The following is a 26,346-nucleotide window of genomic DNA, read 5'->3' as shown; positions in this document are numbered from 1 at the left end:
CCATATTTTCTTGATTTTTTTTATTGTGTGTACATATGTGTTTCTGCTTTCACATTTGAAGTAGCAGATATCTCCTTAACCTAGCTTTTATGTCTTCTTTTGTACTTGGAATTCATCAGGCTGGCTATTAGAAACCTTTCTTTTGTATTCTAGAAGGTGGTGCTATACCCAAAGTTTGTGGTTTCTTCCTTGCTCCCAACAGTTGCCTATCTTCTGAGCATGCTCTCTGTGAACCAGAGCTGGCTCTCTCTGAAGCACTTGGAAGCATGCACAAGGATCCAGCAGCAGAGAGGAGGGAGATCTGGGTATAGCACTTGGTGCATTTGGGGCACCTTTAGAACCAGTAGGTAAATCCCTAAGGGTGGCACTACCAGAGACACATGGGTGGACTTTCTGTTGAGTGCAATTTCTTCAAAGCCCTGTTTAATTCAAATCTGTCTCTTTCTCAGTATGCTCTCTCCTCCCAGTTGCAGAGCTCCCACCTTAGTATTCTAGGTGCTAGTGGAGAGAAATTGGTTTCCCCATCAGCATCCCACTCAGCTGGGGTAGCTGGGCCCTCTCTCATTGCCCTCCTCTTTCTCCATGGGAGAGGTCACCTTTACCAGATAAATAACCCCTGATCTGTGCCTTCTCGGGGGTGGGGCAGCACCGGGAAAGTTTCTCTTACCACCTCTGCTGTGACCAAACTCATATATATTTTTTAAATTTTCTCCAAAGTTGTATTGGATTCTCACTTCAGAAGGCTGGACTTACTTCTGCATGTTCTCTCTTATTGGAGAGTGCCCAATTCAACACTCACCTAGTTCTTGCCTGACAGCAGCAAGAGGAGTCCAGGCAGTTGTGCTGGCTCTGCTGGCTCTGCAATCCATATGGAGGTTTATTTATCTCCTACCATCTGCACTGGTGAACGAAATTCCTCTTGGGTGCTTTGGAGTGAAGTACAAAGTTTGGAAAATCCCACAAAGGAGCTCCTGTTGGTGTATGGATGTCTAATTTGTTGATTAAAAAGGAAGATAAAAAGGAGGAACATCATGCTGCCATGTTGCTGATGTCACTCTCCCAACGTATTTGTTGAGCTTCTACTCTGTTGCAGGTAGTGAGGTAGGCATTACAGACATAAAAGTGAACAAATCTTATATTCAAGTAGGCCAAACATACAATAAACAAATAAACAGGATAATTACAAATTATAAGGAGCCATGAGGAAAAAATCAAAGTAACATTAGAAATGAACTTGTGTCTGGAGGAGTGGGAAGCTCTTAGCTGAGTGGTCAACTTTGAGAACTGAAGGATTTTAACTGAAGGAAGGGACAAGATAGCTGTTGAAAGAACATTCTAGGCAGAAGGAACAGATACTGCAAAGCACTTTTTTTAAATTTTTTATTTTTTGGTGAGGAAGATTGGCCCTGAGCTAACATATATTGCCAATCTTCCTCTTTTTGCTTGAAGAAGAGTGGCCGTGAGCTAACAACTGTGCCCATCTTCCTCTACTTTGTGTGTGCGATGCCACCACAGCATGGCTTGATGAGCAGTGTGTAGGTCCGTGCCTGGGATCCAAACCCGTGAACTCTGGGCCACTGAAGTGGAGCACATGAACTTAACCACTAAGCAACCGGGCCAGCCCCTGCAAAGCACTTTTTGAAGTGATTTTAATTCTTTGGTCAAATCAAGTTTGAGGGCAAGCCTATGCTCTGCACCTGGGTTGGTTCATTGACGGGAGGTTAGAAAACAGAAGTGTTGTTTCCTCTCTGGGAACAAGGTAAAGAAAGTATAGATGGGACACTGACCAGTGCAATCCCTTCCCATATCCTCCTGTTTGATTCCACATGTTGCAGGCATTAAGCTTTGTCCATACACTCCCAGGGCACCACCACAACTTTTTTCTAGAGGCTGATGCCCCTTTTGCTATAGGTATAGGTGCCATTGATGGTTTAGATAACCCCAAAGGGGAAGAGAAGTTACTGCTCCATTAGAGGGAGGTGGTAGTTTTATAAAATGGAATGAGCATGCAAGAGATTGATGGGGTTTATGGTATATATGGAATCCTCAGTGCAAAATGACATCACTAGTACTTCTGATATCCACAGAATGATAGAGAATACATGTTATCCCATATTTGTTTTCCATGTTTTCCATAATAAAAGAATTTTTAGCTTAGTTTGTGGCAACACGGAATAATGATTACATTTTCTAGTCTCCCTTGCAGCTTGGCAGGGCCATGTAGCTGATTTCTAGCCAATGAGTTGCAAGCAGAAAGGATTTCACAATTTCCAGTCATCCCCTTAAAAGGAAAAGGCATGTTTTCCCTTTCTCCATTTCCCCAATCCTACTAGCTATAATGTGAATGTGATAAGAAACTTGACACCATTCAGATGAGGGAAACACCCAAGAAATGTTGGAGTTACAAGACAAGAGCCTGGATATCCAAATATCTTGCCAAAATAGCCACCAACTGGCTAAGACTTTTACATGAAAGAGAAATACATTTCTATCTAGTTTAAGCCACAGTTCTATTAGTCACAGCTGAACCCATAGCCTAACTAATATGGCTTGTCAGCGTAGATTCAAAGGAAGAAAATGTGAAATTTTCAAGGGACATTTTAGAGAAATATAGCCATCTAACTATGAACAGTATTCATAAGGTTCACATAACTTTGACATAGGTCTCAGAAAAATTTCAAAGTGTACATTTATGTAGATGCATTCTAATACTGCTCTAGGAGTATTGTTTAGTGGAGCATTTTGACCAAAATGTAGAAATTCAAGCTGTCAGCAGTGGTATTTTTACATTTAGTGGAGCTAAATGTACTGGACTCTTTCCCATGGGAGCCATAATAAATTTGGACCACGGAATCCCTGACCTGAATTCAACATTAGTCTCCATCACACTTCTGCAGTAGAAGGAAGGCTCATCTAAGAAAAACAGAGTCAGGTATATAGATGTTTTTATCTAAGTTGGAACTTGTTCAGATTTATCGAAAGAGAATTTTTATAGTTGTTGGGATTTTGTGTTTGATGTCATTACTGAAAAACATCTAAAATCAGTTCTTATTTCTTACCTTCTCTTGATCATATATTGAATAGTTCATTTAAATGGTACTATAACTTATTAAACTACATAAAGATGGAATTATACAATGTATGAAATGTACTTTAATATAATCTACGGTAAGGAGAGTGGGTGCAGGCATAGGGGAAAGAAGATAAGCCATGTATTGATGTTGGTTGAAGTTGAATAATTGGTACATGAGGGTTCATTATACTAATTGCTCTTCTTTTGAATACATTTGAACTTTTCCATAGTAAAAGTTCTTATATGAATCTGAATGAAAAAGTTAAACTTATTTAATGACATAAGGCAGTAATATGACTTCACATCATTTTTAACCCAGTATTACATGTTTTACTTTAGGCAAGCATGATGTGGAGAGTTTATAGTAAAACCACTTCCTTCATGCTTTTATTCCCTGAGCCCAAAACTTGGACGATTATTGTTTCAAGCTGTTTTTATTTATATTTTTTTCTTATTATTAGATTAGCATTTTAAAAGGTATGAATGATACTGGTCTTTGTATAAGTTGTAGATATTCAACATTGTTTAGAAAAGGCTGAAAAAAAGCTCTCCAATGTGGGCTGGAATCAAACTTGAAAAGCAAAGATCTTAGGTGGGCCTCTCAGCACTGCTTCTGAAGCTTCCCCAAAAAAGAAGACACTGGGGTCAGGGCCATAGGCCTAATGATAGTCTCCCCCTCACCCCTCACCAAGGAGCAGTTGCTCTATTATTCTTTGAACAGATCGAATAAGGCAAATGTAAGGCTTTAAATAAGGGCTTTGCCTATAGATGAGTCAGCAGATGTGCAATAAGGAGTTATATGTAGAGAACTTAGTCAACAAACAATAGAAAAAGAAATATGGTCTTGGCAAAATCAAATACATGGTTAAGACTGAGGAAGTTCTGCTGAGGAAATTGTCTGTGAAGTTCAACAAAATTACAACTCACTGCCTGCCCCCCAAATACACATCACATCCTTTAATAACTGAGGAATGAGTAAATTAAAAGAGCCACATTTACTTGACAGTTTATCTCTCACTCCTCTCTCCCTCAAAATATGGTAGTGAAGGCAATGAAGTTCCTTCTGGGCTGGTTTCAGGAAGGTACAGGGGAGGCAGATACATGATTTGAGGACATTTGAAGCATGGGGCAGATCCGTATTTATATCCCATTATTTTCTTTAGGTCTACCAAAACATCAGAAATTTCCCCTTAGGAAAGCCTTTACCACGTCCTAGGAAAATCTTTCTGCAACAGCCAAAATGCATAATTCCTAACAACTGGGTTATTACAGAAGATACCTGGGCTTCCTGAAATTACTAGGGATGTAGGTGAGATGAGGAGGGAGTTGCTAAAGTGGAAGAAAGAGAACTAGGATGAGAGGAGGGTCAGAGACAATTGTCCTGACTTCATATTTTTTTAAGTAGATGTTTTAGGAAGAGCAGAGGGAGACAGTGGAGGATGGGATTTTTCCTTGCCAATCAACAGGAAAAATCAGACTGTCAGATCTTAACAACCCTTAAGACTAAAGAGGAAACATCCCGTTTGTCACCTCATCTCCTTTTCTGTCCACAGACTATACTCTAGCAAATATAGGGCTTTAAATCATTCAGATAAACTAGGTCAACAAGTGAGGATGGGGAATAATCTTAGTAGGGTGAGGATAGTAAAGAATCTATTTATGGGAGTAGTAGATAGCAGGGGTGGTGTAGGATGGGGGAAATGGCTCATCTTTCCATTTGACAATAGAATGCACGCCTCCAGGGAGAGTAGAGCATCATGGGACTTTTATCCATGTGTGTGAGAACACTGACAAAGATCCTCAAGTATATCAGTTTGCTGAAAAAATGACTAAATATACATTGAGTTCTGGAGGCAGAAAATTTCCGTGTAATTACAGAGACCATATTTATTATTAAAATGCATCTTATAAATTATAGATGTAAATAAATTCCAAGTGCAACATTTTAACAGTGTTTTGGAAGTGAAAACAAAAAGATGACATAAAAATGAAGTTGCACAAGAGTTCCACTTATGCACCATTTCAGACCAAGGTAGCTTGACCTGTTGTTCCTAGGGCAGATGGCTCCTTTTCACAGAATTACAGGTTAATAGAATTAGCTGCTTAACTGAATGACAATGAAAACATATAAACTATTTGAGTATAACGATAATAACAATAATGATAATGACAATAACATGGAAATCACTCCAAATTCAAAATCTCTCTCGTTGGAATAATTATGTGTATATTTTGGAATCAGAACTCAAATAACTTTATATAGGAAATGTAAATTTATTTATCTTGAATTGTATATTGCTGTAGTTGAGAGTGTTTGCTTTTTGCACCCTGATTTCATTGAACCCAGAGAGTGATAAATAGGAGGTTTGGAGATATTTTCCAAGGAAAGGAGAAGCTCAGAGAGGAGGCTGCTGTCTGGATGGCAGCTGCAGCAGTACTTCTTGCCTAGTTTAGACTTTTCTCTGGCAATTAGGTCCAGAGTTGGAAGAAGAAAATTCAAAAATAAAAAGAAAACGAGCAGAGATCTTAGAAACTGATAGCCAAACTTGTGGATATATTCCTTAGAATTTAGCATCCCCATTATGGTAAGCAAAGTAGGTGATCATTTACTATATGTAATCTGAAAGGCACTGCTGTAAAACCCACTTTCTTCAAAACATCTTCCCCTCCAGTCTGCTTCAGTGTCTTTAATCCTTCCATTAAAAGTGAAGGATTAACATTTTGAGTTAAGGCTTATCCCTAAAGCCTAGATTTCAGATATCCCTAGCAAATTAATTTTAAGCTAACATTAGTCATTAGCACCTTAGTGTGAATAAATTGGTCAGATTACTGACTAGAAGAACAAGGGAATAGGACAGAAAACAAAACATATTGGTGATGAGGAGGGGTAGATAAAGTAAATCACAGTACTGAATACAAACCTAGATGGGCAGCCTTGAGGAGAAGGGGTGGTCCTAGCTAAGCAGCATAAGAATAGTGGACACTTGTTGTCTCTTTGAATGATGTAAATGATCTGCAAGGGCTTCTGGACTGCCTAATAAATGGGCTTTAACCTCAGCCATTCTTCTAAGAAGTTCAGTAATCTCCTGAAAATATATCATCTCCCCTTTAAAAAAAATATGTTTAAAGTGAAATTAATATGCTAATAAAAATAAATCACTGGGCTCTCAAAACGACCCCTAAGAAGTGTAATTCATGCTAATCTAAAAATAGTAAACACATATAATACAGACAAGACCCTTCCAAGTACCCACAAAATTGTTACTTGTGATCCCATTACAACACTAAATTATATTCAAACACAACTTCAAAGAAAACAGACCAGACACAGTTACAGTTACCCTTTTTAAAACACAATTTAACATTCATTTAATACATCAAAATATGTACCTTACAATGTATAATTAGGAGATAAATAGATATACTATTGCTAGCAGCACAAAATCAGTCTTCTAATAGGGCATTATTTTAACAACAAAGTACAAACAAAATCAACACTTGTCCAGAGAAAACATTTGAAAAAATTTCCATTCATCTTAGACATTAGAATTAATTTTGATTTCACCAGTTTCCCCCAAACATATTAGTATCATAACTATGTGCCTAAAACAACTCCCTTCCTCTAAATATGATGGAGCCTTTGGTTGATTTTCACATTCCTTCCAGATGACAAGTAGCATGTGTCTTCATCATATAGCACACAGATTTTAAATAGAGCATTTTTTTTCAAGTTAGAGCTTTTTGGTAAAACATGTTTCAAAGTATTCTAATATTTAAGACCTCAGGCTTAATTACTACTCATAACCTCGGTCTGTTTCCTGCATACTAGTAGCAAACAGATAGCAGGCAAGGCATTGTAAGGCAGTCCAATGCTGCCAAAATTAATCTTCTGCACTTTTCTCCAAAGGTGAAAGAATTACCTTCCCCAGCTGCTGGGAGGTAGACCGTGCAAGCCACAGAATGGTATGACTGGGGCAAAGCTGGACCAAAAAAATTACTAAAGACTCCAGGGTCCACATGCGTGGCTGCCTCCAAACCCTACTCTGGCTTACGAAGGTGGCTTGACAGTTGCCACCTAACTTGAAGTAAGAAATACAATGTGACAGGGCTTTTAAGAGGTGTATCCAACTCTACTTCATCTTTCCACTCTGGCCTAAGCTTAATAATTAATTAGTGCACTACTTCTTCCATAGGCTCAGAAAGTGCAGTAACCTGCCAGAGGTACCTCAACGTCACTCTAGAAGCATGGTGGAAACTTCCTCTTCTAGGCAGGTCCATACATCTCCAGGGGTGTTCTTTGGAAATAGTTTAAAAAAATGAGAATGGTGATTGTCTCCTATCTGCTGTCTCCTGGACTTATACAGGCAATTCGGGTCACATTGTATGGACTTTGACAAGCTAACTGCCCTGGGTAGATTCAATATGGCATCTTATATAATCACAGAGAGTTATTGTATGTGAATCTGTCTCTTGTTCTCACTTTAAACATACAAGAGGCTCGAGCTCAGATTTTTATTCTAGGAATAGGCTTGACAGATGATGCTTCATATTGACATTGAAATGAAGGAAATAGCTATTTGAGTCTTCAAACCCGAGAGTGTAATCACACGTGAGACGTAAAAATGGTCCCATGTTTATAACACTTTTGTTTCCCCAGAATAATATATTGTCCATCCTACTTAAATTACAACCAAAAATATGATATTGCAATGTAAACTGTGATTACTAGTATAAATAGACACCTACATTGCCTCTAAAATACAAAGAGACTCAGTGTCCATTGTAACAAAACTAAGCCCTTATTATGACCCCAAGCTAACAGTCTCTCTGTGTCTTAGGTTCACAGATAAAACTGCAGATTTTATTTGAGAGCATATGTCTATAGGATGTCACTGAAATTTTATAGTTTGTCTTAAATACTTGATGACAAATTACTACATGTACGAGTCAACATCAATGATGGTGAAGTATAATGCTCTAAATTGGTTCTGTTATGAAGAAGTGAATTCCTTATATAGATAACATAGAGCATAACTGAAAAGCTGTGAATACTTCCTGTGATTACTTCCCAGTGGCTTGGGGTATTGCAAATGTGTTCTGATATACTTGCATTTCGACCACATTCAGTTATTTTTATTTTTTAGCATAACTCAGTTGTCAGGGTGGAAGTGGTATGGTTGCTCACAAAGGATTTTGCATGGAGTTGGATGCTATCATGCAAATCTTGTCTTGAAAGCCGTCTTCTGAACTCATTAGTGGTGAAGTAGTATATAACTGGGTCAAGGCAGGAATTCAGACTAGCAAGACACAGGGCAACAGAATGAAATATTAGAATCACCTTTCTGGCTAGGCAGCTTTTAATTTCATTGGACTTGACCAAGAAATCTAAAGGAAAACTGAAGTGATAAGGTGCAAAGCAAATTAGGAATACTCCCGCACAGGTTAGAATCATCTTCAAGGCTTTCTTTTTCTCTCCAAGGTCTTGAGTCACAGGATATTTATCTTGCAGTGATAAAACTGTCTTCCAGGTACAATATAGGACAATCAGAAGAGGAGTGACAAACCCAATCAACTCGCCAATGGTCATCATGGCAACAGACTGGGCCAGATTGACATTCCTGGTAGGAAGATCTACGAAGCATTTGGTTCTGTTGCCTGGAGTGTCATCACTGGTTCTGAGGAGAGGAAAGAGCAGACAGGCAAGGCAGATAATCAGCCAGCCAGCAATGCTGACGTATAGGTCATATTTCTGTTTGCAGTCATTGAAGCGAAAGGGGTACATGAGAAACCAAAATCGTCGCACACTGATGCAGACCAAGAAGTAGATGCTTGCATACATGTTGACATACTTCAGGTAGAAACAGAACATGCACAGGCCAGGCCCAAATGGCCAGTCATGATTCAAGTAGTAAAAGATCCTTAGTGGCAGGGAGAGAACTTGTAGTAAGTCAGCAATGGCTAAGTTTATCATGAATATCACAGCCCGTTTGGTTTCTTTCATATAGCCATAAAATACCCACAAGGCTAATATGTTCCCTATGAGACCTGGCACAAGAATAACAGTGTATGTCACTGCATAGATAAAGTATCGAAAATCTGTATTGTCTCCATCTGGCCCAGCACATGTGTCATTAGCAGGCATATTTATTTCTGGGGAAACTGTCTTTGCCAAATGGTGATTCAGAACCTAAATTCACAATCAAATGCTGCTCTTTCTAAAAGACTGATCATCGATAGGTTGGAGAAACTGAGTATAAAATAACCTTGTTACTGCATCGATCTGAGCCTCTACACATGATTTGGAGGTTTTTCAAAGAACTATCTGCCTGCTTGCTTGGGATTTGTTTATAGTAACTACATGCAAATCTAGTGTGCAAGCACAGATGACAAGCTGTTAAAATTTTTTCCTCTTGTTTACTCTGTTATAAGGCCTTCTGGGACGTCACAACAGTTGATCCTCTCCCATTTGGATCGTGAATGTGCCATATAGCAGCTCCTCAAATTCCCATGTGACGATAGCCATCTCTTTACAGGTGTTTGGCAAGCTGTTTTTCTTTTTTTGGCTCACATAGAAGAAAGGTTTGTTTTAGTACTTAGTGGGTCCGCAACTCTTCAGAGATGATTAACTTAGATCAGCGTTTGGGGAACTCTTTCAGTTATGTTGAAAGCTAAAAAGTGGAAAACAAAGGCAGAGCTGCAAGTGAAAAAAAATAAGCCAATTATTATCTGGCACTTTTTGCAAAAATAAAAAGCCTATGTGTAGAAAAATCTATTAGTATGAATGGAAAGTTCTGATGTGAGTGAGGGTGATAAGCCGCAGTTTCTATAAGAAACTTTAGAATCATAGGAACATATAGCTAGAAGGAACCTGAGGGGTAAGCTAGCCCCTTGCTCCTCCAAATGTGATCCCTGAACCAGCATTACTTGAGAGCTTGTTAGAAATGCAGAAGAATCTCATGCCCCACCTGGGACCTGCTGAATCACAATCTGCAGTTTAACAAGAACCACAGGTGATTCTTATGCATATTAACATTTGAGAGGCTCTGATTTAGATCATTGCTTCACAGACCTCATGGATTGTCAGAGTCATCTGGAGAAGTTTAAAAAAAACCCACATCTTTCCATAGCTTTCCCAGTATCTCCTCCAGAGATTCTGATTCAGCATGTAGGGCCCGAAATTTGTTTTTTTTTAAATCTCCCCATATGATTCAGATATAGCCAACCCAGCATTCGTCCTTGAACCATCATTTAGGGGCCACAATTTGGTCCAAATACTTCCCAGATGTCTGAAAATAAGTGGCAACCAGCCTCTCTTTAAATACTTCTATTTACATGGGTCATTTAGTCACCTCTCAATTATCCAAGACAACAGACCATAGCACGGGTACAGAGAATCAAAATCCTCAGAAAGTTGACTCAGCTAGGTCCATAACCTTTGGTTCTGAGGTAAACAAATTTTTGCTTAGGGACCTGGATAGTTGCCTCAAGGCTGCTGAAATCCAGGAGGACTTAACTGACTTTAAAGATATGTGGAAAGAACAAAAATGAAATAGAAATTATGAAACATACTGCTTTGGATTATCAAATCCACGTGGATTATCAAATCCACGTGGGTTTGAAGTGTGCTTGATTCAGCCCCTGAAGGAATTGTTCTTGTTATTATTTTGCCTCAATTGCCCTGTAAGTAAAATAGTATGTTTTTTACTTACAAATAGTTTTGTTCAGAGATACGGTGCTCACTTTAATTAAAAGCCCTGATGAATGATATGAACTATGGATTCAGACTGAAGAGGCTAAATACTTGAGATTTCTCAGATAAGGAAGAAGTAGAGAGATGGTGTTATAAAATACAGGGAAGCAAATCTGTAAAGAATAACATCGATATTGAAAGAGTGGTTAAAATTAGAGGTTGTTCAGCTCCCAAACTGAAATACATCTTTGAAATATTTTAACAGGTAGTGATTTTGATTAGGTGACAGGCAAAATGAGGTGGCAGACCAAAAAGTCAAAAGCCCTGGGTTTTCCACTTCCTCTTAGCTATTTATATAAAAATCATTGCTTGCTAATGTCAGTGATTAGACATTAGAATTTTACAAATATACGTCCAATCAACCTCTACTGAATATTCACCTCTCCTGTCACAGCCAATAACTCTTAAATCTATGTCTCATCCGAGCTGTGGCTCTCTTTCCAACTATATATAAGACCTCTTCTCTTGAATGTTTCATCATCACCTCAAAATTCAGCATGTGAAAGTGAAGTCATCTTTTGTATTTTATTAAATTATGTCACATCTTGTCAAATCATGTTATCTCTTTATAAAAATCTCCTAATGACTTTTCATCTCACTCAGAGGAAATATCAAAGTTCTTACAATCGCCTACATCATACTACATGATCCAATTACATACTGGATAATCCCCATGTACATACTACATGATCCCCAGTTAACTCTTCTGAGTTCACCTCCTAAGACTCTCCCCTTGCATTCTGCTCGAGCCACTTTTCCATTTTCTTTCTGTTAGGTGAACAAACCATGCACACTCCTGCCTCAAAGCCTTTGAATTGGCAGTTACCTGTGCGGAGAATGCTTTTCTTTTTCACTTGTTTCACTTCCCAGTTATTTACTTGTTTCACTTCCTCACCTCCTTCAGATCTTTACCAAAATGTCACCTTTTCATGAGGCTTTCCCTGATCTTCCTATTTAAAACTGTAGCTCTCTTCCTACAATCTCCATCTCCCTTCAGTATTTATTTTATCCATTATCAATCATAACTAACATAGTCTATGATTTTTTACTTATTCATTTTGTTTTTATGTATTTTCCCTACTAGAATGTAAAGTCCATGAAGACAGGGATTCTTGTGTGTTTTGTTTACTTGCTCTATACCAGAACCAAGGACTGTACAAGACACAAAGTAAGTGCTCTGTATTTGTTGAATGAAATAATTTTAGTAACATATGTATGATGCTGGATAAAAATTGGACTGTTAGTAGTGAATACAATGCAGTCTACACAGAAACTGAAATATAGTAATATCTCCCTGAAATTTACACAATGTTGTAAGCCAATATGACCTCAATAAAATAATTAAAAATAAATTATTTGACTTTAAAAATCAACATATTTCAAACAAATATCATTTCTCAAAACTTCAAACCATATTCCGCTCTAGACTTCCTTATTGCTATTAAGTTCACCAATATTTTCCCAGGTTGTCTCAAAGTCTTGGAAACACTGACTCTTTGTCACTAATTCTCCACTTACACACAAGTTCCTAAGGGGGAGATAGCATACTATGGGGAGGAAATAATGTATGTTTAGAAATCAGAATGACCTGGGTTTAAATTCTTGCTCTTTCAATTAATAGCTATGTGACTTTGGATATATCACTAAACCTCTCTGATTCTTAATTTTCTCTTTGGTAATAATCATCATAGTACCTAACTTACAGAGTCAGTGTGAGAATTAAATGAGCTGCTGTATGTAATCCATTTAGCATAGTGTCTGGTATATAATAAGTGCTCAATAAACAGTTATTATAACTGATATTATTACCATTTTCTGCAACTGCATTGTTTCTGATAACCGTCTCATTTTTAAAATTTGCATTGTTTCTACTCTAGTTCAGGCCCTTATTACTTAATTTGTCTCCCCATCCCTTATCTTTTCCTACTCCATTCTACATAATGCTGTCAGATATTTTTTTTTTTTCCTAAGGTGAGCTCTTTAAAAAGCATTAATGGCTCCCTATTGCCCAACAAATCACAAAGCACATAGTTTGGAAGTCAATGGCTTCCTTAAATACAGTGCCATCCACCTTTAGAGCTTTGTCTCCCACTACTCCCCTAACATGCCCAGCACTGTAGCTAAACTGAGCTCCTTACTATTCAAACTGACCTGTTTTGTTTTTTCACAGACAGCTTTTGCTCATTCTGCTACTTCAGCTTGGAATATCTTCTCTTTGCAGATCAGTCCTACCTATTTGTAAAGGCCTTTCTAAAATTTCCTGTTCTTCACGAAAACTTTTGTGGTTAACTCAACACTGTTATGCTAGCCCCCTTTTTAAATCCCCATTTATACCTCTCTTAAAGCACCTACCTTCCTCTGCTTTTTGGTTAGTAATTTGTGGCTGTGTCTTATTTGTGACCCTGCTCCCCTGCCCACCCCACCCTACCAAAGCTAGGCCAGAAACTCCTTGAAGTCAGGTGCTGGGTATCATATACCTCTATATCCCCTGGAGCGCCTAGAACCATGTTTGGAATGTGGTGGGTTCATCCAATATTTATTCAGCGAATATTTATTCAGCATCTACCATTTGCCAGGCACCATGCTTGGTACTGGGGTTATAGACTGTGGAAAAAGGCACATGATCGCTGTCTTCTTGGACCTTATAGTCTAGTGATGGAGAATGCCACAAAATATGAAAAATGTGGTCATAGGCAATGTACAGTGTACTGTATAAGCACAAAAGAGGGGAACCCACTAAAATATTAAGGACGTATTTCTTTAAGTGAACTGAACTTAAAGTCAAGACTACCCTCCTGAAAGCTGTACTTTTCCTATTGGTCATTCCCTCATTAGCCACATATTAATGCATTTTCATCTGTATATCCCAGCCTGTAACCTTGAAATGCTTCTGAATAGTGCAGCTCCCTTAAGATTTCTCTGGCTTCCTCCTGGGAGACCTGATGGTTCTTTCCCTTTGTTATGATAACATTATTTTCTAGTGGGGAAAAGTTGCCTGGGATGATTGAAAAGGCTTTCAAACATGGAAAAACCGCTAGTTAGCTGTGCTATAATAAATACATATACTCCTTTATTTAAGAGTGATGAGACAAAAGATGAAGGAGGCATTTTTTCAGAGCATACCACTATTTTTTGAGATTTTCCTTTCTCAGGAAAAAAATTCATATTGTAACAGACATTGGGACAGTCTCCAAGTTTGAATAGATATTTATTTGAAGGACCCCTTGAGCAATGACCCAGACCCCTTGAGCAAATTTTTTCTTGCTTTGCAAGCCTATTCTTCCTTAATTTTGCTTACTTTCTTGGGAAGAGGAAAAAAGAAGAGAAAAAATGAAACTGATAGTCTGAATTTAGCCTGATTTCCAGAAATCTATAGGTTAGAAACTATGTCATATGGAGGTCTCGTGGGAAGTTATCTTTATTTATGTTTATTTTATTATGTTATTTATATATGTTTATTTCATTAACTTTATGTTTTTTAATGTTTATTTATGTTTATCCGAAACTGAAGCTTCACTAAATTTTACTCATGATATGGTTCAAGAGTATGTTCCAGCAATATTATATCTTTGGTTGCTTATCCAGGGATAACCTGGTTCAAATGAATATCAGAGATAGCTTTCTGTGTCATTTTAACTGAGACTTCCTCTGAGCAAGTTATTGTCTATGAAGATGTTAGACTTTCCCCCATCAAAATGTGTTTCTGTATTTTAATAAAGGAAAGTAAATTATTAAAAATACTAGATCGGGCCGGCCCCGTGGCTTAGCGGTTAAGTGTGCACGCTCTGCTACTGGTGGCCTGGGTTCGGATCCCGGGCGTGCACTGAAGCACTGCTTGTCTGGCCATGCTGAGGCCGCATCCCACATACAGCAACTAGAAGGATGTGCAACTATGACATACAACTATCTACTGGGGCTTTGGGGGAAAAAAAAGGAGGAGGATTGGCTATAGATGTTAGCTCAGAGCTGGTCTTCCTCAGCAAAAAGAGGAGGATTAGCATGGATGTTAGCTCAGGGCTGATCTTCCTCACACACACAAAAAAAATACTAGATCATCAAATGACCTAATTTTTAGTGGTGGTCTTCGAGACATATTAGTGGAAAGTTAAGGCTATATTTTGGAGTGTGGAGCCTTGCCTGGCAACCATCCAATGACACATCATAGGCAACCAATTGCTGAAAAGCCAAGTTTATTTTAGAGTTCTGGTTACATATACACTTTAGTAAGCCAAGAAAAAGCAGAGCTAGTGCTGCAAGTGACTGCAAATGATGTGTGGCTGAACAAGGTGTGTACATGTGTGTGGGAGGCAATTGTACCATTATGATATCTGAGTAATCACAAATATTGGATAGAAAAGAGCGGAACAGTTTCTTTCTGATTCTAATCAGCACACATAGCAAATCTCAGGGCTTCTTTTTCACTTTTGAAAATCTTTAGAGTCAAATAGCTTACAATCTTTCCAGGAAACCTGTCTAGCAACTGCATCTAGGTGAAGAGCTGACTACAATGCAGTAAGTAAATACTAAGGAAAGTCTTTGCCTGGCTAATTCTCCTAGGGAATTTAACAGTTCTGCCGTATTATATATTCCACCAGAATTTTTATTTTAAAGAGGGTGTTCTGCCTGGATGTCACATCCAGTCAGGCTCCCAAGTTCTCTTATCTTTAACACCTTCTATGACTCCCCTATAGGCCAACTTCATGAAAGGAGGAAATACCTATGTGTGGACAATGCAGTTATTGTGACCATTGCCATTTTCCCAGGAAGTTCTTTCACTTAGCTAAGTCTAAACGTCTCTTCTGAGATCTGAAGCCCATTTCCTCTTCAGCAGATAGTGCATCTTGTTCCGCTGCTCTGAGTAGTACTCTTTTAATTACTTGGAAACAGCAAGAAGGTCATCACTCAGCCTCACATCACTAGTGAATAATGCCCAGTCATGTTGCCTTTTGTCAGATATCCTAGTTTGCAATAATTTCATATCCTGGGGACCAGGGTACACCAATTGGTATTAGGGGTGAGTGACTCCAGAGGCTATTGAAATCTGTACTGATAATTAATAAGTACTTTAGCCACTGTTTACTTCCTTGCTCCTACCATCCATTAAAAAATGTTAGTTTGTTCTTACACAGCTGCCACCTCTCAGGGTCTTGCTCTTATCCACGTGATTCATATGTGTCTGTTTTTATTCTTTCCCTTTTTATTAAGCAGGGTTTCTCAAAATGTGGTCCCTGGGTTAAGTGGAGTGCATGTTAAAAATGAATATTCCCAGATGGACTGAATCTTAATTGTCAAAGGATGGCACCAAGGTATTTACATTTTAGCAAGCATTCCAGAGAACCAAATCTGAGAGCCTTCAAATCTGAGAGTCTTCCTTGAGTGATAAAAGGCAATAACAATATCAATTCTGTCATTTTGTTAAGCTCTATAGCCAAACTAGGTTCTTACAGGCATTTACTGTGCTTTCCTGTCTCCATTGCCTTTGTTCTTGATTTTCCCTCTGCTTAAACTGCTCTATCCCACCTTTTCCTTTTGAAATCCTGCCTGTCCTCCAAGACCACTATAAAAAAAATGCTACCTTCTTCTTGAAGGCTTTCAATATCTTCTACCTGGTTGTGATCATACTCACCTGTAAACTCCCTTAGCACTTTGTTTGTATTAGAAATATGCTTCCTTCTTATCCATTCCACAAAATTTTGAGCTCCTTACCAGCAAAAACCATGTTTTATTGACCTTTATAATCCTCCATCCCTAAAGTGCCCAGCTACTTTGCATGTAGTAGGAACTCAATTAGATTCAACTAAGTTTATTGAACATCTAGACCAGAGCTTAATATAATGGGATGATCCTTTTATGTCTCATATATGCTACATTCTTTTGTAAACAGTTTGAATATAGCTCCATTTTGTTGACTATTGTTTAGTTTGTGATTCATAGTGGATCTCAAATATTTATTTATACATGGTTAAAATAATAGAGAAAGTAGTAAATCACTTCTGATAGGTACTATAAAACACTGAGCAGATAGTTTAGAATTACACGTCGCGAAATATGTGACTATCAGTGTCTTCTGTTTTTTTTTACCACTCTGGGTGTGTGTATCCTAACTCTCTATTTAAAATGTAAGTTACCATTTTACCAAGTTCCATTTTACATGTTAAATTTCAAATGTTTTCACTTTGTAGAAGTGATGAGAAGATCACAAGTTATATTACAGTGGGAAAACTGTATGTATTTCCTGTTCTCAGTGCCGACATGGCTGTGGGGATTTTCCTCAGCTTTTCTGAATGTTCATCTTGTGTCTCAGACCAGACGCGAGCATTTGGACAAGAAGGGAGATTTTTTTTAAGGAAAGGTATAAGCTTCCAAGCTTACATAAAATAAGCTAAGGTCCAAGATAATCAGGTCCTTCTGGCCCTTTTCACTTTTTTGCAGGGCTTTTCTTGCAATTTTCTCTTTGAGAATGTGCCCTATCCAGTGCTTCTCAGGATTAATAGGCTGCGAAAGTGGAGGAGTAAACCCACCTTATAGGGTCTGGTAGAAAAAGCAAGGGTGGAATGGAAAATTAAACCAGTCTCCAGGGACTCACCCCAGAGTTGGCCTTGATTTTGGGTGTAGGTGGTTACCTAATGTGGTGTAATTTCAAGGGTTGCCAAAAAGCCCTCCTTTAAGAAAAAAGAAAGGAAAAATTCTTTCCCACTTGTTGACTGGGGCCCAAACTCCTTTTCCTTAAGGATAAGACTTTTGCCCATAGAAGGAGTTTAGGCTTGGAATGCCAGACTCCCCGCTTTAAAGATGGAGTCCAGGAACATAAACCTGGCAACTTTTCCTGAGGGATTGTCAGCACCCGACACAAACTCAGAATTTCTGGATCATGTGTAATAGATCCCAGAGCTTTTGTATCCTTTGCCTTTCAGGTCAGTTAGTGTATCAGCTTTTTCTGGTCTTGGTGCTTAGTAGTTTTTCCTCCCATAATTACTTTTGTTTTACTTACATTTTGGGGCCATTTTCTCCACACTATATTATCCAAAATCTATAGTATTTTGTTTTAAAGAGCAAAACAGTAATATGGAAGCCTCTCAGAAGACACTGGGATCTTCAGAATCCCACTGCATAAAGAGTCCTGATGGAAAATTATTTAAAATTTAAGGTTTTAAATACTAAAAGTGTAAGTGGCAAAAAAGGAATTGTTTAGCCCTCAGTAATTACCCTAGAAACTACCCATAGAGCCCTCAGTAATTACTCTAAAATATGCCCATGGAACATTTGATTTCCCAAGAGCAAGGCAATTAATCTAAAATATGGAGATCTCATTTTTAGATTTTAAATGACAGATAGATCCTATGCTTAGATAAGGCTTTGAGGGAGGATTGGGAGAGGAGTATAAGACACTGAACACTGTTATCTCAAATGATTGAAGATAAGCTAGTGGCAGTTTTGTTTTTGCTGGACCTATCTTATTTTCTGGCTCTTTGTAGCATGTCTCCTGTGCTACTCCAACTGAACAGGATGATGGGTGGTTACTTCTTTATCTTCTACCCTGTTTTCTATGCTTGGAAAATGGATCCTATAAATTAGGCAAGACTTTAAAAGAGTTTACTTTGTCTCTCACTTCAAAAAATAGGCCTCCAAACTCCTTGAGTCATGTTCAAGGAGTGACCACATGCCGGGAACCATTACGGTGTTCCTACACTTCTCCTTCCAGCAGCACAACTCCCCTGATTAGTAGAAGCAAACTGAGTCTTCTGGAAACTCTTGGCTCCTAGAGGCATCTTTCACGTTACTGACACTGAAGTGTCATTGAAAAAGAAGATGGCTGAATTCCTTGACTAATCTTCCACCAGTGATGGGAACTCTGTGATAGGTACATGCACCCTGGCTTAGGTAGCAGCAGAGACGGTGGCACATCATTGCTAATGCATCTCCTGTTCAGACTCTTTTTCCTTTGTAAGCCACCACATTTTAGAAAAGAGTTATAACCGTAAAGTGTTATAGGTGTAGGTATCTGCTGGCCTGGATCTGCCTCCAAAGGGAGCGTTACAGGGGTGAGGTGGGGAGAGTCTTAGACTAACCTCAAAGGTTAGTGCCAAATCTACTGTACCCATGATCTAAGAACCCAGGTAATGACATATTCACTTGGAGGTCACTCTAGCCCAAGTCTGGAATAAGGATGCACCAGGTATAAAACATCAAACCTCAAATTATACTGTAGATCCTCATCAGAACTGTTGTCACATTTGTGTGAGATGGCATCATAAATTGATTGAAAGGATGTAGTGAAAATTCACTCAGATGAGGCCCTTTCATATGACACTCTCTCATCTTTCCACACCAATCTTTTAGGTACTAAATTCACAAAAACCAAGAAATTTTCCTCCTCTTTAGGACGGGGCTGAGGTGTCCTGATGGATCACAGAACCCATCCCAAGTCAAGCCTGGGATCACGTCAGCCCTTGGAGCATGGTGCATGGGCAATATTTGACTGGAATTTTCCAACCTGTGTTCATTGCATAATGCTCTATTACTAAATAAAGTAATTTTTCAGTGAGGGGCATTATTTGCAATATTTGCTTCATTTTTGATGACTACTTAATTCACTGGAGTGAAAAGTATTACAAGACTGGGACATAATGAAGGACGACTGGAGAGGCCAATGTTGTATGATGTTCTTTGGCTTTAAAAGCAGAAATACATTATCCATTCTTTTCTTGCAGTATGTAGTGTGAGTTGACAAGTACCTAAGAAGCCAAGAAAATCCCTTATTCCAAAATCTTTAGCAGATGTTCTTACGGAAGGACTATGAGCTTTTATTCTGGGTTGATTCAAAGGAGAAAGTGGCATCTTCTACCTAAAATGAATAGGCAAGCAAATAAGGACTCCCCACTGGCAAATGCAACTTTTTGTACCTTTCCAGCACAGTATCAGTAACACTCAGCAATGTTTCAGGAGGAGGAACCAACAATCATATTTTATCTCTGTTTACAACATTTTGACGTGAGCAATAGCCCTACTTTCTTTTTATTATGTTAAATAGCATAACTTTTTTCTTTTAGACTGACATATTTATGCAGATGTCTTTATCATATACAAGTTGAAGCATATCATGCACTTGTACAAAATCCTTCAAGTGTCCACACTGTGATGGCCTAATAATCTGACAGTTAAAGCTCTATTTTCTCTTTTTAGCCTAATCTCTTATTATACTCTTCCAAATGCCCTAGGTTTCCATCATGCCAGGCTGTCCTTGAATACATCATGTACCTTGATGTCTCTGACTTTTTAATTTAGCCTGAATTGTCCTTATATTCCAGTCCCTAATCCCCACCTTCCCACATTGATAGGAAAATACTTGATAGAAAGGAGAATTTTAATAATCGCATTTCCTCCTCCAAGACTTCCTTGAGTCATTTGAATTGGAATTAGCTTTCCTTCCTTTGACTTCACACAGTATATTGCTTGTATCTCTATTATAGCCTGATGTGTTTCATCCTATTAGATGGTATGGTTAGTTGTCTATATAACCACTAGATTGTAAGCTCTTTGCGAGTAAGGACTCTGTCCTAATCATCTGTGATTAGATGATCACAGATGATCAGAATAGACCTGAATAGATCTATTCAGGTCTGGTCAGAATAGACCAGAATAGACCAGAATAGATCACAGAACACTTAGAATAGACCTGTGCTAAATAAACGTCTATTAGCAGACCTTTCAGAAATGTCTGTTGAATGGATAATACAAATGTCCCTACCCGTTTGTAAAACCATTTTTTCAACTATCCAGCTTGTATAATTTTTGCAGTACGTTATTTAAAGTATCATAAAGTTATAAAATCTGAAAACATATTTAATAATGTCAAGCTATTATTTTAATCATTGCTATCGGCCATTGCAAAGCATTAGGAGATTACAAAAGCCACTTTTTAAAAACTTTCCTTTTTTATTTACTGAGAACTACATCTGATTTTTTTTCTGTAAAGAATTGTCTTTTTTTTTTTTTTGTCCCAACAGGAAAATTTGCTCTTCCTTATTGATCATCTGCCAAAGGATAAAATAAATGTTCTGAATGCCATCCTATTGAACTGATTAGGATTTTCTCCATGGTTTCCCCAAAATAATTACAATGTGTTCACTTAAGTGTTTGAGAATCAAATTGAAGAAACTTCAGAAACCATCAAAAAGAAAACACCTCCTTCACAGCAGCACTGGCCCCCACAAACTCCATGTCCATTTAACATTTAAAAAAATCATCCAAATACAAATTTATCATCTTTATCTGCAAGCTATAAGCTAAGGCAGAGTACAGAACTCAAAACACACTCATTGCCTTTTTTAAAAATCCCAACTTCTGAGAATATCCATTTAAGCAGCCACATTGTATTACGATCAAAGGAAGTACAAATAAAAGCAAGTCAAATTTAAAAAGTAGCACCTCCCTACCACACACACACACCCCAAAATGGAGTAGAGCACAGTTGTTTGTGGCAATGTGGTGCTATTTTTACTTTCTCTACCACAGCCTGCTGCCTTCTTATGGCAGGAAATGACAGTCCCTCCCTACCATAGCCAGGGGACTCACTCAGCACACGAAAGTGTATTGAACAGGCACTGGTCTCCAAAATCTGCAGTTGAGAAAAGATAATATTTTTTTTCTTAGTAAGTTTACTTGTTGGTTTGCTCACTTTTATTTATGACATAGGCCAATTGCTTACCACTCTATGTCATTATCTACTCAGAGTAAAGCTGTACTTCTGGATGTCGGTAGGCCTAGGGAATTAATTTGGCCTAGAGTGAGTTTAGAATTCATTTAGGCATCAGCTTCCTATTTATTTATTTCTAATTCCTTTCACTTAAATGCATCTTGTGAAAGGCTAAAGAGAGACAGTGTTTCTAAATCAAAACTAGTGACAATAAATACAAGGATCTTTTTTCAGTGAATGGCATTATTTGCAATATTTGGTTGGATTTTGATGACTCTTTATTTCGATAGAATGAAAACGAAGCAACTAGCCACTTCTTGAGATTTTATTTAGATTGAGTTCACTGCATTTTCCACCTGTTTTCTTTGTAACATTTTTGACAAGTGTTAGAGCAATGACATTTAGCTGTAAGAGATGGCAAATGACCTGAAGTCAGATGACTCCCGTACTTACCAACTTAAGTATATGTCAGGTGCAAAGAGATTGGAGAAATAACTCTTTGACAGTTTGGAGGGCCAATCGTTTGTTTCAGCGATTGACATCAGTGACAGAGTAATTGCAAATATGTGAATTCTGGTAATTTTTATTTTAAAATGGCCATCAAATGGTTATGTGCTTCCATTATTTGTTAGGTGATTGGTCTCTTATCTATCTATCTATCTATCTATCTATCTATCTATCTATCTATCTCTCTGTCTACCTATCCATCCATCTATCAGTCATTTAGACAAGGCTTCATAGACAAGATAAGAGGAAGTTTAAAACAAATGGCTAGCAATCCTAAGAACAAATTTATCTAAAACTGAGACCCGTTCTTTCCCTGTCCTTCTCAATATTGGAAACATCACTGATGTCACTAATAACTCAAAGTTTCAACTTTAAAGTCTTCTTTAATCTTGTTCCTCCCCCTGCCACCGCAGCTTCTCTTCTCTGCCTCTTATTTAGAATGCTACTGGGTTCATCTGACCTTCGCTGCAACATTGTTCTGATCTACCTTGTTTTTGCCTTAGTCCTAGCTCTGTCTATCTGACTTTCAAAAAATTATTCTCACAACCTCTCCAACTATGCCATCAACATATCCTACATACCACACTAAGGTATTCATCCCCAAGAAATCTCCTTTGCCTGGGAGGATGAATGGTACTCTCCATTTAGAACCTGTATATCTAGGAAAAGTTACCCAAGAAACACAACACAACACACACACACACACACACACACACACACACACACACATTACCTCTTTGGACTCCATTAATGAGTTGAAACTTTTAGAACATGGGATTCCTCACAGTGATAATAATTTTTAAAAAATAAACTTATCAGAAAGCAAGCATCTAAATGAATTTGCCTTTCCTAAGCTGTCACTTTGAAAGGCTACATATGATCCCAATTACACTCCTACTCTTCAGGAAAATTTTGGAATTCTCCTTTAGAATTGCACTCAGTTTCTGCATTACATACTTTAGAATAATCCCGGGGTGACAAATCTTTGTCTTTTAAGGGTAGTTGAATTTTGGGAAATAGTCAAAAGCCATTCAGAACCAAGTCTGAAAGATGAAGTTAAGGTTCGAGTTAAAAATGCCATTTATGGTCAAAAGCAAGGTATGATAAGGTATGGACATACTGTGTTAAGACTCATTTTTAATGATTAGCTCAAACCAGTATCAAAGATAATTTCAAAGAACAAGTTATGAGAATATTAGGTCAAACACAACATGACTAGTGTCAGTATACAGCTTTGCAAAGTGACAATTTGAAGGTAACATTCATTTGAAAATATAAATTGTGATGTATTTATATTTAAATTAGTTATAACAAAGGCAACTTAGTGTAATGAAAATATTAGATTGAGAGTGAGAAGTCTTGAGTTCTTGTTCCACCTCTTCCATTGAATGTCTGTATGATTTTGGGCAGGTCAATTTCTCTGGGACACCATTTCTTCTTTGAAATATGTAGGTTAAACCAAATAACTTTTAAGGGCACTTCTAGCTCTAATATTTTGTCATTTTACTTCTGGGTTTTAAATAGCCCTGGTATTCCATGTCATATATATGTTTTCGTGTGCCTGCACATTTAATTATTGCATAATATGCAAATATTTTATAAATAATGGGGCATTATTTGTAGTGGGCAAGAGCATGTACTCTGGAGCCAGTCTTCCCGGATTCAAATTCAGGCTCTACCACTGTGTGACCTTGGGCAATTTACTTAAACATTTCTGTGTCTCAATTGCTTCATTTGTAAAATGAGATAGTAACAGTACCTACCTAACTCTATGAGTATTTAATATTTTTAGTTAATATTTCTGTGAGTTAATATCAGGTTAATATTCCCTATATTACACATAATAAGTAAAATGAACAAATTTTTAGCATTTTAAACAATATAAAATAACTATATACATACCTAAATGCTGTGGCCAAAGACTGACTGCTGGCTAATGTCTCCAGGAGGAAATAATTTTAAAAAATTACATAGATATCTTTACATACCTATTAATAAAAATGTTTTATTGTTGTTTGTTTTGTTTTGTTTTTTTCTTTGTTTGCTAGTACTAGTGGTTGAGTACACTTTCTCTCAAGCCTGAGGTTGTGTCTTGATTAGGGACTTTCATGGCTATTAATAAATGAAAATGCATTAGAATTTTTCCCAGTTAATTTGAATTTCATATCACAACAGGGATTCAGGCTCAACCAGCACTTTCATTTGTTAATACCTCCAATGGAGGTATAGTACTTCACTTGATCCAACGGATAATTACTTTTGACAATAGAAGTATGCCATTACCTCCACCTATTATTAATCACTAATTCATGAGTATTACAAACATAATATGCTTCGGACAGGTGCCGGATTTTTTTCTCCCTGTTTCACTGAGCTCTCCAACTATACTCATCCTGATTACATCAAGGAAAAATAATCTCAAGTGGTGTTAAACAGAGGCTCTTGCCCCTTTTACAAGAAAGCACAACTAGAAAGAAAGGATAGAGTGGCTTCAATTTGGCTTCCAGATATCCATAAATTGATACATTAGATACTTAAGTTAAACATGCACATATTCACATACAGGGATATGTGCATTATAAGGAGTTGTATTAGTTATTGAAACCCTGACCTACTGGTTTGGCATATAATTGAATGCAACCATGTTTAGGGTATTTTTTCTCCATGTTTAAGTGATCTATGCACTCATTTTGCTCATGATTTTTTTTTAAACTGAGCTTAAGTATTAGACATGTCCCCTTATAATGGTTAGACAGTTAGGCTAGTACTTCGGTAATATACTTCTTCTAAGAATAGGCATCCAGACAAAGGAGCCAAAAGCAAACATAACAAACACTCCCTGCCTCCGAAATCTGCATATTCCAAATCAGTTCTTAACAGAAGACTCATTGACTTTTAAGCTTACCAATCAGTAAATAGACCACTGCCTAATATTCACGTGATTCACTTACAACTACTGTAATCTTCCCTCTCAGCAAACAGCATCCCCTTCCTCAACACACACACATTACTCTCTGCTATATGACTAGAGTGGCCAATATGTGCTGAGTGATATATATATCCTGAAAGTTTATCATTGAAAGCATTTGTGTAATTTGTACATAGACTTACTTTCAAAAGGATAATAAAGACTGGGTAACCTGGTTTCCCCTTTTGAAGCCTATGAAACAGATTAAGCAGCCCATAAAAAATAGGACCAGGACTAGGGTGAGGTGAGTGAAAGACTCCTTGGACACAAAATTTAAGGGGTTGCTAAAGAACTCAGAACTCAAGATATGCAATATTTTAGTGCAAAATTTTTTAAAAAATAAAAATAAATGCAATTCCATGGTGAAAATAATATCAAAATAGTAAATAAAGACAAGATCAGTATGACTGATTTTTCCTTTTCCCTCAGGATCCAATATGACTCAACAGGGCACTATTAAAAAGATCACATTCTACCAAATACTCCAGAAACCACAGCCTTTAATATTCTGTAAGATTACATTCATTGAACCTGGTAGAACATGGCCATTAACTGGTAATCTATCAAGTGGATCAGCAAATGTGGGAGAGGTGGCTAATGAGGCCTCTAAGTACCTGCCCAGGGTCCACAGAGACAGGACTCTTTTAGGGATGATTTCAAAACAGAAATCAAGACCATATTTGAGTACCTACTTTTTTCTCCAGTGCTGGTAGAACATCTTATTCAGAGCAATAGGGTCTCCTGAGGAAGCCATGGGAAATCTGGCTGGTTTAATTCATTCATGCCTGAAAGAACATAGAAGAGCAGTGATCAAGTGTAGCATGAAGAAAATGCTCACAGAGGACTAGGAAATTTCAGCGGGTGGATGCTGAGACCCCCAAAATGGATTACCATGGGCAAAGGAAAGTATACAGACAGTTACACTCAGCCCTTCATGGTAGCAAACTAGAATGAGTGGGACTATCTTTACCATCTGACATCTCTTTTTGACTTGGCAGCCTTTGGAAAGGGTGAGAGAAGGTAGGAATATCAGTGGAAGGGTTCACAGGTCACTCCCTGCTCACAAGGAGCTCTTAACTATGATGAACTAGCCTAGAAAAATCCCACGGCCTCTAGTCAAACTCATAATGCAGTTGGAGAGTAGAAACTGAGTTTTTCTCATTGGAGATCTTTTCTGAGTTCTCATGATCGCAACTGCTTCACTGATTAGTAGATACACATGGAGGGAGACCCAGCTGGCCATGGGCTGTCAGCACAGCTGGTGAGATAGAGTAACTTCTACACAAAACTGCCTTACAGGTACCCTTGCTATACTTGTAGATGGCTTCCTATGTGGGGTGATTTAAGAGCAT

The 26,346-nt window shown here is 37.8% G+C and overlaps 1 protein-coding gene across 1 annotated transcript in view; it reads right to left on the bottom strand.

The window, feature by feature from the left end:
* Nucleotides 1-5,785: 5,785 nt before the first annotated feature.
* The window catches only part of GPR174 (G protein-coupled receptor 174), a 32,422-nt gene continuing 11,861 nt past the window's right edge, over nt 5,786-26,346 (bottom strand). Inside the window, exons 2-3 of the mRNA XM_058536246.1 lie at nt 25,687-25,779; nt 5,786-9,767 (exon numbers count right to left, since the gene is read on the bottom strand). Of these exons, the coding sequence (XP_058392229.1) occupies nt 8,214-9,215 (1,002 nt within the window). The 5' untranslated portion in view covers nt 9,216-9,767; nt 25,687-25,779 and the 3' untranslated portion in view covers nt 5,786-8,213. The remainder of the gene's footprint in view (nt 9,768-25,686; nt 25,780-26,346) is intronic.

The sequence above is a fragment of the Diceros bicornis genome, chromosome X, assembly GCF_020826845.1.
Source record: "Diceros bicornis minor isolate mBicDic1 chromosome X, mDicBic1.mat.cur, whole genome shotgun sequence".
Lineage (NCBI taxonomy): Eukaryota > Metazoa > Chordata > Mammalia > Perissodactyla > Rhinocerotidae > Diceros > Diceros bicornis.
This window is presented reverse-complemented; position numbering and strand designations above follow the sequence as displayed.